Source organism: Panulirus ornatus, chromosome 50 (assembly GCF_036320965.1).
Source record: "Panulirus ornatus isolate Po-2019 chromosome 50, ASM3632096v1, whole genome shotgun sequence".
Lineage (NCBI taxonomy): Eukaryota > Metazoa > Arthropoda > Malacostraca > Decapoda > Palinuridae > Panulirus > Panulirus ornatus.
The window spans coordinates 3417411-3437601 of NC_092273.1; the positions used below are offsets into that span (position 1 = coordinate 3417411).

At 37.7% G+C, this 20191-nt stretch overlaps 1 protein-coding gene across 4 annotated transcripts in view; it reads left to right on the forward strand.

Moving 5' to 3' along the window:
* AP-1sigma (AP-1 complex subunit sigma-2) overlaps positions 1 to 20191 on the forward strand; it is a 79355-nt gene that overhangs the window by 19516 nt on the left and 39648 nt on the right. Inside the window, exon 5 of one of the 4 annotated variants that reach the window (XM_071691106.1) lies at positions 972 to 7806. The exons of 2 other annotated variants lie outside the window; for them this stretch is intronic. In XM_071691106.1, the coding sequence (XP_071547207.1) occupies positions 972 to 1016 (45 nt within the window). In that variant the 3' untranslated portion in view covers positions 1017 to 7806. Of the gene's footprint in view, positions 1 to 971; positions 7807 to 19462; positions 20093 to 20191 lie in introns of those variants that run through there. One more of the 4 variants, XM_071691104.1, reaches the window with a different exon arrangement.

Below are 20191 nucleotides of genomic sequence, written 5' to 3' on the forward strand. Positions count from 1 at the left end.
TAATATTTATAAATACATGCATGAACCAAAATTCGACCCTTCTCATTTCACTGATCCTTAGAGGTTCCTTGTATTAATATTTTGCCGTAGCCTAACCGCATGCTCGTGTTGTTTCGTTTAAAAAGTGAGATAAACCACATCCAGTGCGTCTCGTGGTTCCGTGGAAGACAGCATTTTAGTTAATGAAGCATAGTATGATGTTCAGTGAATGAACTTTAGAAAATCTGGTCTAGCCTTCCCCTGAGCCACAAAAATTTGGATCGTTGCCAGCAAGGCATGTATGTGTTATTTCTTTAGTTGCTTCCCAGTTGCTCGGCCAATAACTGCAGCTGCAATAAGTATTCTGTGCACGGGAATGCATTCATTTAATAACCCTTGATTTTCATTATAGTAACCTGATATTCATAATTCTATTCAGGTAGGAAGCCTGATTTAAGTCAAATTTTTCTAGATTATTTTCATAGCCAATAATGCCAGTAGTTCATAAGATTTTAACGTATAATGTTGTATATAAATATTTAAGATCACCTCTTAATTGAGTTTGAAAAATTATTGAAAAATTCTTGTTTCACATGTTGTAACTTGATCATCAATAAATCTCTTTGACAAAAAGAAAGGAATAGGTTCTTAACAGAGAAAACTGTTAGGAGTATTAGAATTATGTTTAGGGAAACATTCAGTCAGTGATGTGTAATCATGATTTATCACCAGCAGCAGATGCCCAGACCCTGTATATTTCTTAGTGTTGGTTTCATACAAACATTCACTGAAGAGATTCAGCATGTCTCTGATAATATAGATACAGTATGAGAACAACATAAGATTGCTTTTGGTGCATCAACTGTAGGGATTTATCATGACTTTCCTTCATTTCTTGAATGTGTCCCTGAATATTTCACATAATCATCCTGAGGTCTCTCGGGCAGAAGGGTTTTTAACCCATAATGGCTAATGTCCCATTTTCTTTTAAGGATGAGGCAGTGGAAGGGGCTCTGCGCGAGATTGGGCTGTACTAGCTTGTCCAGAATGACAGACACCTGCAACATTTCCTTCCCCTTCAACTTGCACCCCCCCCCTCCCCATCTCTAAGTTTCTTTTCTTGTCATCAGCATCAGATAGTTTATAGGCAATTGTAGAAATCTTGAAAAATCAAACTGAGCACTGTTTTTGGTGTTACTTATTAAGATTTTGAGTCTTTTAAGACTTAAATATTTGAGTCACTTTGACCATTCCAGGCAGATGCATTGAAACTGGAAAACCATTAAGCATCTTTTTTTTTCCATCTTGAAGTACTACAGCAGAATATAAGAGTATTATCATGTTTAGTGTTTGATATATGGAAATGTTAGATTAATGTTAGAGGTGGAAAGGAAAGATATTGCCAACTATCACTGAATCCCCATCCATAAGAATATATTAGTGTGAAGTTAATCCAAAGAGAGGCAGATACTAGGAAACACAAGCATACATATTAGATACCTGCTTCCATAGATTGTACATGATTATAGAAGCATGTGTAGAATTGCTATGCTTTTGGTAATGTATTTATTGTAACTCATATTGGAGTGCATAGTTCAGCATAGACTTTACTTTTGTTGGATCTGTGAGTTAAGAAAACTGTGCCTTTTTGTTCAGGCTGGGTTCCATTCGATAGCAGTTGCCCCTGGAGCACCAATTGACTGACCCTTGTGCTCATCCAGTAGGGAATTTATTTCATGGGCCCAATTTGATTGAGCTTCACCCTCCATCACTCATGCATATGACAGTAGTCATGTAGATTTCATCCAGGCATTGGTAAACCATACCTCAGACTTTCATTTAAGTCTTGCCATAGTTCAGAATGGAAGGCATGTTTGACAATAATTTTGTAAAGAACATGAAAATGCTCTGAGATGACCAGTCTTCATGTATTCTTTACATAGAAATGATGAGAAATCCTATTTAGAAGAAATGGCCTAAGGTGACCAGAGTGTTCATGTATACGTAGAAATGATGAAAATGCTATCCAGAAGAACTTTATCAAGCTGTGGTTAGTCAGGAATATATGTCCACTTTTCCAGTTTTATATCTTTTCTCAGGAATTTTGTTTGTGATTGGCTTTAAATTATGTCTGGTCATTGTGGTAGTGTTTTTGTGTGTTCCTGAAATTTAGTTGAGCAGCAACAATGAAAACAATAGAATGTTAATCAACCATTTGCAGCATAACAGAGAGGTATTCTCTTATTTTTATTATTTGTGTAACAGCTTTACTTATCATAAGCAGGACATAGCTTTGTTTGTTGATGTTATTGAGAATAAGCTTTTCCATCTAGCTGTATTTATTTGTGGCATAGGTATATGCTAAATGTTGCCTCGGAGATATACTGCCCATTTTATATATGATGTGATAACTGTCCTTGAGGATCAGGTTGTAATGGAAACAGCATGGTTCTTGCTGATGATATTCAGCTGCTGACTTGGCATTTTCCTGTTTTCACCATGATCCATTTTTATACAATTTTAGGTACATAGGAATCTGTTGATTTCGGAAAATTTATTGAGAAGAAATGATCATAAAGTATCTCGTCACAAATAATACTTGGCAACACTAAACTCACTCAACTTATTCTTCGTAACTATAGATTTTCTTGTGGTGAGTGTTATATGCTAGCCTAGCCTCTTGGCAAAACGGTTGGAGCAATACATAGAAGTAGTAAGTAGGAACATTTAGGAAGGAGCATTAGGTAGAAGTAGTAAATAAGAATATTAGATAGGAGTATTAAGTAGAAGTTGTCAGTAGGAATGTTAGGTAGGAGCCTCTGCAAACACTGCACTAGACTTGCCCTCTGCCAGTGACCTGATAAGGGTGTGGCAATAAAGGCTAACAATTGGCACTAGAGTTCATTAGGTATGGAGACTGTTGCTGTGGCCACCCTTATGATGAAATTCTAGAAAGGAATAGGCATCAGAGATATAGATAGATTATAAAGTGGTTGTAGTTAGTCTGAACCATCTTTATTATTTGTCAGTCTTTATTTTAGTGTAATATATTGTGTGCACTCTTAATCTTTATTTGATGTAGATGAATGGCACCAAAATTTTTGTTCTCATCCAAGTATTGCTGGTTCAAGTTGATTATATTGATATGATATCAGTGGCTATAAGTGACTGATATGAGTTTATGCCACAATTGAAATTTTAATTTCAGTTATAACATGACTTCTGTGGCTTTTAGATTGAGCTTGAATGAGGCAAGAGGGGACTTATTAGCCTCTGCTGTTTTCAGAACTATTTGTTCGGAGCCGCATTTGATATTTTACTGATATGTAAGCAACATAGTTGTTTGCTTTTTGATGACTAGAGGCAATTTACAGAACAATACAGGAGAGTTGACTTTCTTGATGACTAGAGGCAATTCACAGAACAATACAGGACAGTTGACTTTTGATCACATGGAGTGGAGGTAATTTTTTTTTGTGGTAAGTGCAAAAGTGTCTCACATTTCATTTTCAAGTCATAGTTGTTCACAGAATTTTTTTTTTTTTTTTGAAAACTGCCATTGTGATATGGAAAGCTTTGTTCACTCTGGCAGTCTGGGTATATTTTGAAGATGTGTGAGCGAGCTAAAAGACTTTATACACATGACCTTATCTGTTTAAATGTGGTTTAGTCTAAGAATATAGATATAGTTTTGTAGTGGATTGTGTTATAAAAGATTGTCACATATCTTCAGTCCTTTTAAATTTACCCAACTGTTTGAAACTGGTTAATAGATATGGGAAATAGTGCTAAGCTGATTTAACTAGGTTTTGTAAAAGGTCCAAGGCTAAAGAATGTATACAAGGGTATGAGTTGTGTTTTAATATATGTGGAATAAAAGGAGCTTGAAACAGTGTCTCTCTAGGTTTCAAAGTGGATTTAAATCCCTTGAAGTCTTTCTTATTGTATTGTATTGAAAAATAAGAACTTTTAATGAATACATGAGGATTTTATGCTTAAAGATATTTTAGAGACAAGATCTTCCCATAGTTTTTTATTTCTTGAATGTTTATCTGAAAAAGACAGTGGAGGCTGAATATTTATTTATCATTCAAGAAAGAATTTTTGGAGAGTCTAGGTCTGAAGATGAAGACAGGTTCTTATTCTCTGTGTTATTTTCATGGTGGATCTAATGGATGCTTTTAGATTTTCATTCTTTGTAAAGGATCCTTATATTCTATTCAGATGCAATGGCTCAGTAATTTTATCCTACATTCTGAGGGATACTATTTTCTTCTTGCTTCTTTTGGCTTGTCACTAGCTGTATGAATGTTTCCATTGTCTATAAAGCCAATGAAATCCCTTTGTTCAAAGGATGAGAGTTTCCTTCCTGTCTTGATGTTTCACTTGTTTTGCACAAAAAGAAGAATGTTTTAATTGCGGAACATATGTGTTGTTTTATTGCTCTGAAAAACTAGGATCTTATAATAACTAGAAAGAAAATTTTGTTTTATTTTTCTCAGAAGTTAATGTTTTCAGAAATATATAGTTATAGTAGATTTTCAGTAATATTATTTTTTAGCTGATAGCCATGAAGATGAGGGATAATCAATTTCTGTTGAAGTAATATGTTTTTATAAGGCAATTTGTGTTTTTGATGGGATACTTTTCATTTTGCACATTTGATTGGTTTATCAGGGGAGACTAAGTTTCTGTTCATAGCTTCACTCTCAAAAAAATTATGCCTCCATTGCATGCACTCAGTCATTCCCGTGGCATCCAGTTCTAAAGTACTTTTAACCCTGTAAACATTTTATCCACTGGATTTTTTTTTCTTTTTCACCGTATATCTTTTCCCTTTGTTAAGTCAGCAAAAGGAATCACTAAACTTGCCATGGTTTACATTTTGATACACTGGACAAGGATTTTTGATATATTCTCCTGGATGTCGTCATATATTGGTAGGGTTGCTTTCTATATTTGGCAGATAATAGAAAGATACGAAACTTACTTAGTAACAGTGGAGGGGTGAAGGAACTTCCTTGAACGGAATTACAATATACTTTTTTATTCCTAATGTCTGCTATCTGTTATACTGAAAATTTTCTTGTGTTTGATATTGTACATGACAGCTAGAGAGTGGATGTGAGCGAATGAGGCCATTTCTTTGTCTGTTCTTGGTGCTACCTTGCTAAAGAAATGATGAGCATTTAAGAAAAGAGTTAAAGTTTGCGTTAAAGAAAGGAGTGCGGATCTCTGCGGTGCAGCAGTTGGTGATGCTGACCATGATGTGATTATGGGTTGCCTGGGGTGGAGGCCATTGAGGTGCAAATTTTGGTTGCAGTAGTCAGATCACGATCAACCCCCTCTCTGTGTTGAATGATGAACTGGGTACTCGGTGATACAGCACTGGTGGCTGATTTGAGTGAGAAAGTGCAGAAGTTGGTGAGTTTGGAAAAGTGTGTGAAAGAAGAAACTTGAGAGTAAATGTGAATAAGAGGAAGGTTATTAGGTTCAACAGGGTTGAGGGACAAGTTAGTTGGGATGTGAGTTTGAATGGAGATAAATTGAAGGAAGTGAACTGTTTTAGATATCTAGGGGTGGACTTAGTAGTGAATGGAACCATGGAAGTGGAAGTGAGTCTGTGGGGGAGAGGGCAAAGGTTCTGGGAGTGATGGAGAATGTATGGAAAGAGAAAACATTTTTTCGGAGAGCAAAAATGGATATGTTTGAAGGAATAGTAGTTTCAATCAAGTATAATAGAATATGAATGTATATATTTTTCTTCATTCACCATTTCCCACATTAGCGAGGTAGCATTAAGAACAGAGGACTGAGCCTTAGAGGGAATATCATGTACACATATATATACATAGACACCCATATACACACATATACATACACACACACAGGCATTTATGTATATACACATGCACATATTCATACTTGCTTGCCTTCATCCATTTCTGTCACTACCTCACCCTAAGGAAATAGCATCACCATCCCCCACTTCAACGAGGTAGCACCAGGAAAGCAAACATAAAAGGCACATTCGTTCATGCTGAGTCTCTAACTAAAGTAGGGGGCAGTGATGCTATTTCCTGTGGGGCAGGGTAGCGACAGGAATGGATGAAGGCAAGCATGTATGAATATGTATATATATGTATATGTCTGTGTATGTGTGTATATTTATGTATATGTTGATATGTATAAGTATGAATATGTGTCCATGGGCATTTATGTATATATATATGTGTATATGAGTGGATGGGCCATCCTTCGTCTGTTTCCTGGCCCTACCTTGTTGATGCAGGAAATAGCGATTAAGTATGATAATGATAGATGTTTCCATATTTTTTTATGTGCCATTTCCTGCATTAGTGAGGTAGCATGAAGAACAGAGGACTGACCCTCAGAGGGAAAATTCTTATTTTGCTCCCTTCCCTGTTCCTTCTTTTGGAAAAGTAAAAACTCAAGGATACACTGTGAGTGAAGTCCTATTTAGTGAGGCTGTATCATTAGGATTACAGTCTCATCAAAGAACTCATTCCTAAGGATTCAACATTTCCCTGCTACTAGAAATAGTGCTGCCTTGGACTGGAAGAACTTTTGGAATGTTCCTGGTTAACACCAGGACTCTTTCATAGAAATTTGTCCTAGGATAATTTCGAATAAATAGTTATATACTAGTTATATACCCAATGAAGTCTAGCAGGGATGGTGCCAAAGAACATTTAGCTCACATTTTTACAACAGACAGAGTGTTTCCTCTCTACAAACTCCCTTTTTAATGAGTTTGTCCCTACTTTAGTTTACGTAAACCGTTTAGGATATTAAGAGGCCAGAGGCCTTCAGTAAGAAGACAGTATTTGTTTGCAAGACTAGTCTATAGGAACATGAACAGTTATTTATATATGTACTGTAAGTTTGATATTTTAAGATATCTTTTGTATCTTTAATACTTTCGCTCGTGATCAGAGTCTTAATCTCAATTTTTCATTAGATGTATGTTCATGCATAGTCAGAATAACACCCTTCAGCAAATTTGTTGCATATTTGCTATTTTATCTGATATCCAAAGACAATTTCACCGATTCACAGTATTAGTCTTTTAGTTTCCTCGTGTACAAGCCACCTAATGCTGTTATTCTCATATCAGCATTATCTTTTTGGTGTATGATTGAATAAGTATGATAAAGATTTCTTGATAATGTTAGAATATTGATTCTTAATCTGCTGTATTATCAGATTCTTGTGTAGCTGGCTGAGTCATGGAAATTCAGTTCAGCATTGATCAGGTATGTTAGTGCCCCTCATATGACCCAAGTTTTATGTATTATATTGATCAGAAGTTTCTGTGGATGACATTCAATTTTTAGGACTTGTATCATTTGCTGCATTTCAGTAATATCTGTTTATTGTGAGTGGTATTAAATCATTATGAATGCAAGTAGTAGCATAAGCCATGATTCCATTGGTTGTGTTTAGATTACTGCTTTCATTCTTGTTGCATTTACATTAAATATAGTTCTGTGCTGTCTGAATTATGATCTTTTGTACTGCAAATGTGTATTTTGAAGTATTTTGCTTGAATTCTGTTTGAAGTACGTGTAGTAAAGTGTTTCTGAGCTTCCTGTTCATGTTATTTTGTAACACTGAAATGAAAGAAATTGGGAGTAAGTGACTACAGTAAATGTATGTGGTATTGTTAAGTTTGTGAAAAAAGTAACCTTGTCTGCATAATACAGCTATAATAACCAGAGTGGGTCTTGCTCATCATATTATTTACAAGTGCAATACTGTAGTAATTAAGGAACCATGAAAACTAGAATAAAACCTCAAAAGATATGTATTATATTGAATCATCCTGCACATAATAGATGAGTAATGATATAACTTTTCAGTTTGTTTTCCATTTGGAATCTTTGCCCCTCAACCATGTTTACTTAAGAAATTTATTAAAATGTTACAGATTTGTTTTTCCTGAGGATTAGGGAGAATGAATACTACCCATATATCTCCTGCATGCAGTAGAAGTCCTACATCACCACTCCCTAAAAGAAGGAACAAAGAAAAGGCTTAATTTGCTCACATCCATTCTCTTGCCGTCATATGTTATGAAACCACAGCCCCCTATCTAGTCAGGCCTCACAGACCTTTCACTGGTTTTCCATTGACAGAACATCTTCCTGTATATCACATCACTCCAATTCCCATTATCCTATGCATGCCTGTCACTACCTGCATGTTCAGGCACTGAGCACTCAAAATCTTTTTCATTTCATCATACCATCTTGAATTTTGGTCTCCCTGTCCCCTCTATGTCTGACGTATATAATCTTTGCCAACCTTTCCTCTTGCATTCTCTTCATATGTCCAAACCATTTCAGCACACCATTATCTCTGTCAAACATACTTATTACTATCCCTCACTCTGAACCTTTTAGTACTTGATCAAGCCTCCTCACAATTTTATTGTTCTCAGACATTTTAGTTTCAACACATCCACCTTCCTTCACACATCCTCATCCATAGCTATGCCTCACATCCATACATCATTCAAACGTACCCATTTTTGCCATCCCAGAAAATGACTCTTTTTTCCCACATTCCGTAATACTCTGAACCTTTCCCCCCATCCACCCTTTGACTTACTTTGGCTTCCATGGCTCCATTCACTGCCATATCTGCTTCCAGATATCTAAAACACTCAGCCTCCAAATTTTTCCCATTCTGTCCCTCTGCCCTTTGCTTTTATTCACATTCATATACATATATTTATTGATCATAGTTACCAAGGGATCAGTTTCTGTGAAAGAGTCCTAGTGTTACCCAGGACCTTTCTAAAGGTTGCTGCAACTTAAGGCTGCAGTACTTCCAGTATCAGGGAACTGTAGATTTTTTTATAGTGAGAAGTTTTTTGATGAAACTGTGCTCTTAATGATATAGCCTCACCAAAGGTGACTTATCATTCACAGTGTAACTATGAACAGGCAGAGACCAGTAACACCTTCGTATATATGCAGAGAGTGAATTGGAGCAATGTAACACCTTCATATATACGTAGAGAGTTAATTGGAGCAATGTGTTATTGGGTTCCACATGCTGTCAGTGGACTGAACCAGGGCATGTGAAGTGTCTAGGGTAAAACATGGAAAGTTCAGTGGGGCCTGGTTGTTGATAGAGAGCTGTGGTTTCAGTGCATTACAAACGACAGCAAAATACAAAACGGGTGTAAGCAGATGCAGCCCCTCTTCATCTGTTCCTTGTTCCTCGTTTTCTACCTTGCCAACCCAAACACCCCACATCTACTGCCCTATTGTTAAACACATTCAATAGTTCTTCAGCCTTTTTCTCTCCACTTCATCTCTGTCAGTTATCACTTTCCCATTTGCCCTTTTCACCAATATTCTTATATCATCTCTTGTGTTTCTTCTGTTATTAACCTCTTTTCCAAAACTTTCTCCCGTTCTTTCTAAAGTTTTTTGATACTTGCTGACCCTAGTTCTCATCTGCCCTTTTTTTCAGCTCCTACACCTTCCTCTTAACCTCTTGCTGCTTTCTCTAGTATATCTCCCCAATTGCTCACACTCCTTCCCAGTAAGTAATGTCCATGCATCTCTCTCTCTCTCTCTCTCTCTCTCTCTCTCTCTCTCTCTCTCTCTCTCTCTCTCTCTCTCTCTCTCTCTCTCTCTCTCTCTCTCTCTTCACCAACTTCATCATCCTACCACTCTCTGGCCTTTATCACCTGCCCACCTCCATACTTCTTCATACCACACACTTCTGTTGCACATGCCAGCAATGCTTTCTTAAACATCAGCCATTCCTCACTCACAGTATATACCTGCTCCTCTCTCCATGACCGACTTCATTTACTTTCATCTCTTGCAGTTTTATATACTATCTTTCCTGGTATGTCTTCACACAAGCCTCTCTTCTAAGCTCACTTACTTGCACCACCTTCTCACCCATATTATTTCCTCTTTTCTGAAAACCTTTACATATCTTTGCCTTTACCTCCACTAGGTGATGATCATACATCCACCAGTTGCCCACCCTAGCACATTCACATCCAAGAGTTCCCTTTTGCATGCCAGTTATTTAGTTTATATTGCAGTAAAGGTCACTGACCTTCTTCCCTAATGTAAACATGTTATGTTTATCCGTTTGTTTTAAACCAGATATTTGCAGTCACTAGTCCTTTTTCAACACTTAACTCCATAAGCTGTTCATCATTTCCATTTATATCACTGAATATCCCATAACCCCCTCAGCTGCCACATTACTCATGTTTGTGTTCAAATCACTTGTCACCAATACCCGATCTCTCACATCAAAACCACTGACACACTCACTCAACTGTTTCCAAAAATATTTGCCTCTTTTTGTCACCCTTCTCATGGTTGGTATATAAGCACTTATAAACACCCACCTCTCATAATCCATTTTGATTTATGTCCACACCAGTCTAGAACTCACTTCTGTGCAGTTTTTCACACATTCCCACAACTCCTTCAGCTGAAGTGCTACCTTTTCCTAAGTTTTCACCATCACAGTAACAGCTCACTTTATGTCTAAGACATTCTCAAGCAATTCTTTCACAGAGAGCTTGAACATATAGGTTCCTTTCCTCAAACATACTGCCTGTTTTCCCCTCTTCACTCCATCACTACCTGTTATCACTTCCTCCCTTTCCTCCTTCACCAATGTTCCCATTCATTCTCTTGTCTTCCTCCTTCTAAGATATCCTTTTATTCCTCCTAAGATTTACTGATACTCTTTAATCCCAACTTTCATGGCAGCGGGACCCTGTGAGTGTAAAAGTCTCCTCATGATATACATCGATATTAATCACACACTGAAAAGTCTTTCAAAATGGACAACTTATCCTCAGCATTCAGTGCCAGAATCCTCCAGGGCATACAGACCTAGATATAGGCTCTGGGTGGTTGGAGCAAGTTTGTTCAAGCCATTCCCCATCTCAGTTCCTTCTTTTGGAAAAGTAAAACAGGAGGAGAGGATTTCCAGTCCACCGCTTCCAACCCTTTTAGTTGCCTTCTATGACGTGCAGGGAAATCGTGGGAAGTGTTCTTTCTCCCCTATCCCCAGGGATATGTAATTTTTTAATGGTAATGAAATATACCCAGCAACAGAAATACATTTTTGTTACTTGTTGGATCTGTAAACACATCGATTGCTCTACAGCACCTAACCCTGAAAGAGATTCCACAATAAATCCAAAGCCAGGTATTGTGCTAGAGCTCAGCATTATGTAGTATTTAAGAGTACACAATGACGTAATATTTGTGTATGAATTGACACAAGAAGTTGATTTTGAAGTGATTAATTCCATTGAATTTTGTAAAGTATCTAATTTTTTAACAAAGGATGGTATTGAGTGGGTAGAGGTAAGTACAAAACACTGACTGTCTGGCCTATACCAGATTAGGGTTTCATGGGAGTATTTGATACGGTTGTTTTAGCTTTGCAGCAAGAATTCATGAGTACTTTTAACACTGTCTGTCCTTACACCAAATTAGGGTTTCATGAGAATGATTGATATGGCTGTTTTAGGTTTGCAACAAAAATTCATGAGTGCTCTTACCTAGTATATGTTGAAATGAACCATTTAAGAGCCAGTTTAAAGACAGGTGATAGTTGATTGCTGTTTTATGTTATTAACTTTCAAAGTATTGCTTTAACCCATTGACTGCACATGCTCTACATGTAAAAAAGAAAGAACCTGTTAAAAGTTTTTGCATTTTCTTTTGAAGGAGCTATTTTAATCTGAAACAATTGCGTTTGTTTCCTTGCTCTACCTCACTTACGTGGGAGACAGCTACATAGTATAATAATTTTGATAGTCAATGGATTGAACCAGGGCATGTGAAGCATCTGGGGTAAACCATGGAGAGTTCTGTGGGGCGTGGATGTGGAAAGGGAGCTGTGGTTTTGGTGCATTATACATGACAGCTAGAGACTAAGTGTGAACGAATGTGGCCTTTGTTGTCTTTTCCTAGCGCTACCTCGTGCACATGCGGGGGGGAGGGGGTTGTTATTTCATGTGTGGCGGGGTGGCAATGGGAATGAATAAAGGCAGACAGTATGAATTATGTACATGTGTATATATGTATATGTCTGTGTGGTATATATATGTTGAGATGTATAGGTATGTATATTTGCATGTGTGGACGTGTATGTATTTACATGTGTATGTGGGTGGGTTGGGCCATTCTTTTGTCTGTTTCCTTGCGCTACCTCGCTAACACGGGAGACAGCGACAACGTAAAATGAAATAGAATATATATATATATTCCCTGGGGATAGGGGAGAAAGAATACTTCCCACGTATTCCCTGCGTGTCGTAGAAGGCGACTAAAAGGGGAGGGAGCGGGGGGCTGGAAATCCTCCCCTCTCGTTTTTTTTTTTTTTTTTTTTAATTTTCCAAAAGAAGGAACAGAGAATTGGGCCAGGTGAGGGTATTCCCTCAAGGCCCAGTCCTCTGTTCTTAACGCTACCTCGCTGGTGCGGGAGGTGGCGGGTGGTTTGAAAGAAAAGAAAGAATATATATATATATATATATATATATTTTTGCAGGGAAAAAATGCAAATGAGTGGGAGATGTATAAAAGAAAGAGACAGAAGGTCAAGAGAAAGGTGCAAGAGGTGAAAAAGAGGGCAAATGAGAGTTGGGGTGAGAGAGTATCATTAAATTTTAGGGAAGATAAAAAGATGTTCTGGAAGGAGGTAAATAAAGTGCATAAGACAAGGGAGCAAATGGGAACTTCAGTGAAGGGGGCAAATGGGGAGGTGATAACAAGTAGTGGTGATGTGAGAAGGAGATGGAGTGAGTATTTTGAAGGTTTGTTGAAGAAGGCGATAGAGTGAGTATTTTGAAGGTTTGTTGAATGTGTTTGATGATAGAGTGGCAGATATAGGGTGGTTTGGTCGAGGTGGTGTGCAAAGTGAGAGAGTTAGGGAAAATGATTTGGTAAACAGAGAAGAGGTAGTAAAACTTTGTGGAAGATGAAAGCCGGCAAGGCAGCAGGTCTGGATGGTATTGCAGTGGAATTTATTAAAAAAGGGGGTGACTGTATTGTTGACTGGTTGGTGAGGTTGTTTAATGTATGTATGATTCATGGTGAGGTGCCTGAGGATTGGCGGAATGCGTGCATAGTGCCATTGTACAAAGGCAAAGGGGATAAGAGTGAGTGCTCAAATTACAGAGGTATAAGTTTGTTGAGTATTCCTGGTAAATTCTATGGGAGGGTATTGATTGAGAGGGTGAAGGCATGTACAGAGCATCAGATTGGGGAAGAGCAGTGTGGTTTCAGAAGTGGTAGAGGATGTGTGGATCAGGTGTTTGCTTCGAAGAATGTATGTGAGAAATACTTAGAAAAGCAAATCGATTTGTATGTAGCATTTATGGATCTGGAGAAGGCATATGATAGAGTTGATAGAGATGCTCTGTGGAAGGTATTAAGAATATATGGTGTGGGAGGCAAGTTGTTAGAAGCAGTGAAAAGTTTTTATCGAGGATGTAAGGCATGTGTACGTGTAGGAAGAGAGGAAAGTTATTGGTTCTCAGTGAATGTAGGTTTGCGGCAGGGGTGTGTGATGTCTCCATAGTTGTTTAATTTGTTTATGGATGGGGTTGTTAGGGAGGTGAATGCAAGAGTTTTGGAAAGAGGGGCAAGTATGCAGTCTGTTGTGGATGAGAGAGCTTGGGAAGTGAGTCAGTTGTTGTTCGCTGATGATACAGCACTGGTGGCTGATTCATGTAAGAAACTGCAGAAGCTGGTGACTGAGTTTGGTAAAGTGTGTGAAAGAAGAAAGTTAAGAGTAAATGTGAATAAGAGCAAGGTTGTTAGGTACATTAGGGTTGAGGGTCAAGTTAATTGGGAGGTAAGTTTGAATGGAGAAAAACTGGAGGAAGTAAAGTGTTTTAGATATCTGGGAGTGGATCTGGCAGCGGATGGAACCATGGAAGCGGAAGTGAATCATAGGATGGGGGAGGGGGCAAAAATCCTGGGAGCCTTGAAGAATGTGTGGAAGTTGAGAACATTATCTCGGAAAGCAAAAATGGGTATGTTTGAAGGAATAGTGGTTCCAACAATGTTGTATGGTTGGGAGGCGTGGGCTATGGATAGAGTTGTGCGCAGGAGGGTGGATGTGCTGGAAATGAAATGCTTGAGGACAATGTGTGGTGTGAGGTGGTTTGATCAAGTAAGTAATGTAAGGGTAAGAGAGATGTGTGGAAATAAAAAGAGCGTGGTTGAGAGAGCAGAAGAGGGTGTTTTGAAATGGTTTGGGCACATGGAGAGAATGAGTGAGGAAAGATTGACCAAGAGGATATATGTGTCGGAGGTGGAGGGAATGAGGAGAAGTGGGAGACCAAATTGGAGGTGGAAAGATGGAGTGAAAAAGATTTTGTGTGATCGGGGCCTGAACATGCAGGAGGGTGAAAGGCGGGCAAGGAATAGAGTGAATTGGATCGATGTGGTATACCGGGGTTGACGTGCTGTCAGTGGATTGAATCAGGGCATGTGAAGTGTCTGGGGTAAACCATAGAAAGTTGTGTGGGGCCTTTATGTGGAAAGGGAGCTGTGGTTTCGGGCATTATTGCATGACAGCTAGAGACTGAGTGTGAACGAATGGAGCCTTTGTTGTCTTTTCCTAGCGCTACCTCGCACACATGAGGGGGAACGGGATGGTATTACATGTGTGGCGAGGTGGCGATGGGAATGAATAAGGGCAGACAGTGCGAATTGTGTGCATGGGTATATATGTATGTGTCTGTGTGTGTATATATATGTGTACATTGAGATGTATAGGTATATATATTTGCGTGTGTGGACGTGTATGTATATACATGTGTATGGGGGTGGGTTGTGCCATTTCTTTTGTCTGTTTCCTTGCGCTACCTCGCAAACGTGGGAGACAGCAACAAAGCAAAATAAAAAAAAAATATATTTTTTATTTATTATACTGTGTCACTGTCCCCTGCGTTAGCGAGGTAGCGCAAGGAAACAGACTAAGGAATGGCCCGACCCACCCACATACACATGTATATACATGCACGTCCACACACACACACACATATACATACCTATACATCTCAGCGTATACATATATATATATACATACACAGACATATACGTATATACACATTTACATAATTCATACAGTCTGCCCTTATTCATTCCCGTCGCCACCCCGCCACACATGAAATGACAACCCCCTCCCCCACATGTGCGCAAGGTAGCGCTAGGAAAAGACAACAAAGGCCACATTTGTTCACACTCAGTCTCTAGCTGTCATGTATATATATAAATATGTATTATAATGTCAGTACATGTATAGCAAAACTTTATTTGATGTGCATGGTGAGCTTCCCCAATGAATAAATGTTCAGGATATGACCCAGCCCACCGTATAATTTCTCCACATGCCGTAATATTCACACATTTGAATTTCTTAGTATTCATTTTGATAAGATTCATCTTTACACTTATAGGTTTTACCAGACTTTTTGTGCTTAAAATTACACCACAAGAGAAAAGTCACTTTTAGTTTAGGGTGGTTGTATCATTGTCAGTTGACAAAAGAGAGTATAGTCTTGTTAAATAACTTCCCACTTTAAAAGAATCCATCTTGTCCTTGGTACTAAATCTAGCACAGCCTTAGAGTTGGGGGAGCCTCAGTAAAATGGGTCCTGGAGTAAAAACAAGACCCTTTCAGAAAGTATCCAGGGGTAACATTAATAAAACTGTTTTATCATTTATTGGCATTATAATTATATACATTTTCCTCAGCCGTATGCATTTGATATATAGTAACCTTGTGACTTTTGGATGGGTACCGACGAGTTCAGTTGAAGAAATATGGCTGAAGGATATGGAAACATTGGCTGAGTTGCCTATATATGTTTTTTATCCATGCCTGAGATTTATGAAAGCCCCTGACCACATATGGTGCACTCACTGTCAACTGCCAAAGGCATACCATACTGCATATGGCACGTTAGCAGTCAGTGGGTTAAGCTATATGAACTACATCAAACCAGAATACAGTACAGATACTTAGGGAAAATTTTTGACCCAGGGCATAATAATGGCTAGTATGGCTTACTTTCCTGAAAGCTACCTTTTTTCTAAACTAACTGCTTACTTATCTTTGATTGTCCAGAATCTTGATTATCCAGGGCTTCAGATAGATGTGCAGACCAGCAAATCTCTCTACACTTTCTGTGATGCTTACAGCTCCTAGATAAAAGTCCAATCCTAGGTGGACTTTCACCTACAATACATGATAAAGTGCATGCACAGCTTTTTAGTTGGTGACAAGAACTCATCAAGAACTCATGAATTGTGCCTCTCTAGGGAAAGGCATACTGTAATGAAACATTTTGTATCTATTCATCATTTTCTAAAAGAATTTTTCATGGTTAGAAAACATGAGATTTCTTCATGGTTGTTACAGATTGATAAAGCCATAACTTTTATTAAGTAAAGTATGACTATGAATTGCAGGTACAGGAACACCACCGATTTTCTGGCACTCTTGGTTCCAAAGCCTTGACAAATTAACCATTTTGCCAGACCAACTGTGGTCATGTAATGATAGTTCATCAACACACCTCAAACCCAGTAATTTTACATCTCCCTTGTGTCTAAAAAATATCTTGGACTTCTAGGAATTTAAATTGAACAAATATTAAATGTAAATTAAATAGATGAATGAAATCCATTATACGCCTGCTCAGGACTTAGGTGCTTGTCAGCTAAGAGTTTCGCAAATTTGTCCACATACTCAGCAGCTCCTTCGTGATTTGTAGACTGCTTTTCTCCACACACTTTATTCATGGAAATTCCATGACACTTGAATCTTTGAATCCATCCTTCACCATAGTCACACTAATGCTGTAGTTTAAGTTCTTTATGGAACAACTTAGCCTGGTCCATTATTATACTACCTGACAAGTCCACTCCATCACTCCAATGCTGTTGAAACCATTGCATCATCACTCGATCGTCAGTACTCATACCATCTTTCATAGTTTTTCTAATTGTCAATTGCTTCTTGGAATCGCTGTCTACATAGAATTCCAATATTCTCTCCCTTTGTTTCTTTAAATCATAAACAGTTGATGAACCAATACTGTGGATGTCACACAGCTTATGCACCGAAACACCATGATCCATTTTTTTCAACAGTTCTACTTTATCTTGGATTGATATGGACTGTTGTTTACGTTTGATGCCACAACTGACACTCATATATCTTAGAAACCATAGCTAGGGTAAATTTAAGCAAGATAAGTGTAAAGAATGTGAATATGCACATCTTACAACGCCATCTGTGGCCGTCCAGTAAACTAGTCTGGTGGCCGCGGTAATTTCAAGTTCCACCACGTAATTTTGTCTGGACTAAAGAAGGTGCTGGACCATCAGTTGCTGGAAAATCGATGGTGAACCTGTATATGATACACAGTGGGAAAAAAGATAATAACAATTATGTGTATCATATTTTGCAGCTTAAAATAGGTGCCAAAAGAGGATGTTCATTATATGGTTGTTATTAATGGCTTTAAGAGTGACAGAGGATGTGTGCACTAGATGTTATAGATTGCAGAGAGTAGTCATGATAGTGTATGGAACTGTAGGAGCTTAAGTGAATCACAGTGTAGGGGATGAGGCAAAGGTCCTGGGTACATTGAGGTATGTGTGTGAAGGAAAGGTCACTCTTTAAGGGCAGAGGAAGAAGTTAATAACCCCAAGTACAAAGATGGGTATGTTTGATGTAATAGTTCCAATAGTGTTGTATGGATGCAAGTTGTGGACCCTTGATGCATATTAATGGAAAAGGGTATGTACTAGAAATAGATTGCCAATGGAAAATATAGTGAAGAGAGCTGATCATATAAGGAATGACATTGTTTGAGAGATGTTTGGTAGTAGACAGAGTATAAGTAAGAAAGCTAACTAGGGTGAGCTGAAATGGTTTGGATGTATAAGATGAGCTTAAAGAGACTGACTCGTTGGAGATATGTATTGGAAGTGGAGGAAGCAAATGGGAGGAAGAGACAAAGGAGACGGTGTGAAAGAGGCTTTAAGTTACTGGGGCCTGAACAGTCTGTAGAGTAAAATATTTGTATGAAATGGTGAGAAATGGAATGATGTGGTAAAGGGTGACTTTCTATCATTGGGCAAAACTAAGGCATGGTAAGTGGTCAGTGTAAACTACAAAACAGTTTGTGGGGCTTGGCTTTGAATGGGAGCTCAATTTTAAGGTGAGTTATACATGGCAGCTATAAATTATATGTGTGCAAATGAGATCATTTTTCATGTTCTTAACACTGCCTTGCTGACAATTATTGAGCTATAAAGTACTAATGCAGATTTTCTTTGGAGCTTAATTCTCTTCAAAGAATGTTATTTCCCAGGAATATTGTTTTATATCTTGATTTTATGTTTAGTGCAATGGAAATGAACCACCAGAATATTATATATATGTGTGTGTGTGTGTGTGTGTGTGGTTGTGTGTGTATGTTTGTGTGTTATATATTTTTGTTAAGGTTATTCATCATCTTAATATGAAGTAATATGAGTGAAAATATAGTATCTAATTGAAAACCTTTCCCTAAGACCAAATTATAGATAAAGAGCAGTTAATTTTAATCTCGATATTTAGGGGAGGCATTCATAAATGACTTAAAGGAATAGCACAGGTTGTAATGCGTGATGTTTTATATATTGAAAAAATCACTGCAAAATAAATGCATCAAATTCAAAAGTTCTCTTTAATTAGTTTTATACAAGCTTCAGTAGTGGCTAAGAAATTCGTGTTATTTGATGTCATTTCACATCTAAGAAATAATAGTTATTGTTAAGAATTGTGTTGTACCACAAAAATAAAGGCTTTTGCATGCTTGTGTTTAATGTTATTTTGGTAGTGTGCTTGGTTTTGCAATACAACACTTTGTATACTTGATTTAGGCTGTACATTTATCATATATACAGCAGTTTTTTAACCAGATTTGTTTTGGTCATTGTTGTCATGCATCTTAATATCACCATCTGTATCTGATGAAGTATACCTGCTTGCACTTTTTCATGAAAATATATGTATGTTAACTTGGACATTAGAGTCAACCATATTGATGAGTTTATTCGAACCAGTGAAATGACAATACAACCATATTGATTCGTGGTAGGCATGACCATGAAAGTCAGACTTGGCCTCTAACACACAGAATTGAGCCATTATAGATAAACAGGTATCATTGTTGATATAGGTTGTAAGTGGATTAATGAAAGGTAATGAATTCATAAATTTAACATTTGATTATATGTAAACTTGAACCTGGACCATTCCTTAAAGACATGGCACATATACGTAGGCAGTAGGTCTTTGCTCAGGGGCTGTGAGTGTTAAAGCAAGAGTTGTGCTTAAGAGGACTCATAGCCCCTTTTCTAATATTTATTTTTTCCATCTTACTTAGGATGAGGCAGAGGATGATGCCATGTATTATGGAGGTTACAATATCAGAATGTTATAAGGCTACTTCATCCTGTCATAAGACATAACCCCTTGTTATGAACTCTCATTTTGTATAAAGACGTTACTGTTTTAAAGTCATTACTAATCATAATAACACTAGCACTGTTTATATTTACACTTCTCATTATTAGATGCTGTTACTTATGTAAAGACCACTTGATACCTTGACAAACTTTATATGTTGTTGAGCTTGTGTGTACGACTGCTTATGATTATTACCTATCTGTTGCACTATAGATATTTGAGCTTCCTTTATTGCCAGCTGTTTTGTGTTAATGAGCTAAAGCTCATGTTTTATTGTTCCTCTGTATGAAATTCAGTATCATTTTAGAGGCTTCTGTTTATGAGCTTTATTCCATCCACACACTTTTGGGATGGAAATGGAGCACAGAGCCTTAGATATAACAGAAATAAGATGAGATATCTCGGAACTTTTATATCAGAAAAAGGCATTAAGATATTTTCCTTCCTGTTGTATCATACTGAGCCACTGAACAGTGATTGCTGTTACACTTGGTCATTTATATATTGTGTTAGTTGTAGTTATCATTACAAATCTTTACTGGTTACATTTCTAAGAATTCTTTTAGCCCTTTTAAATGGCCCTAATCATGGCATTATACTTTGTTGTAAATGGTAAAGATTTGTTATACCTGAGGATGTGTAGAGG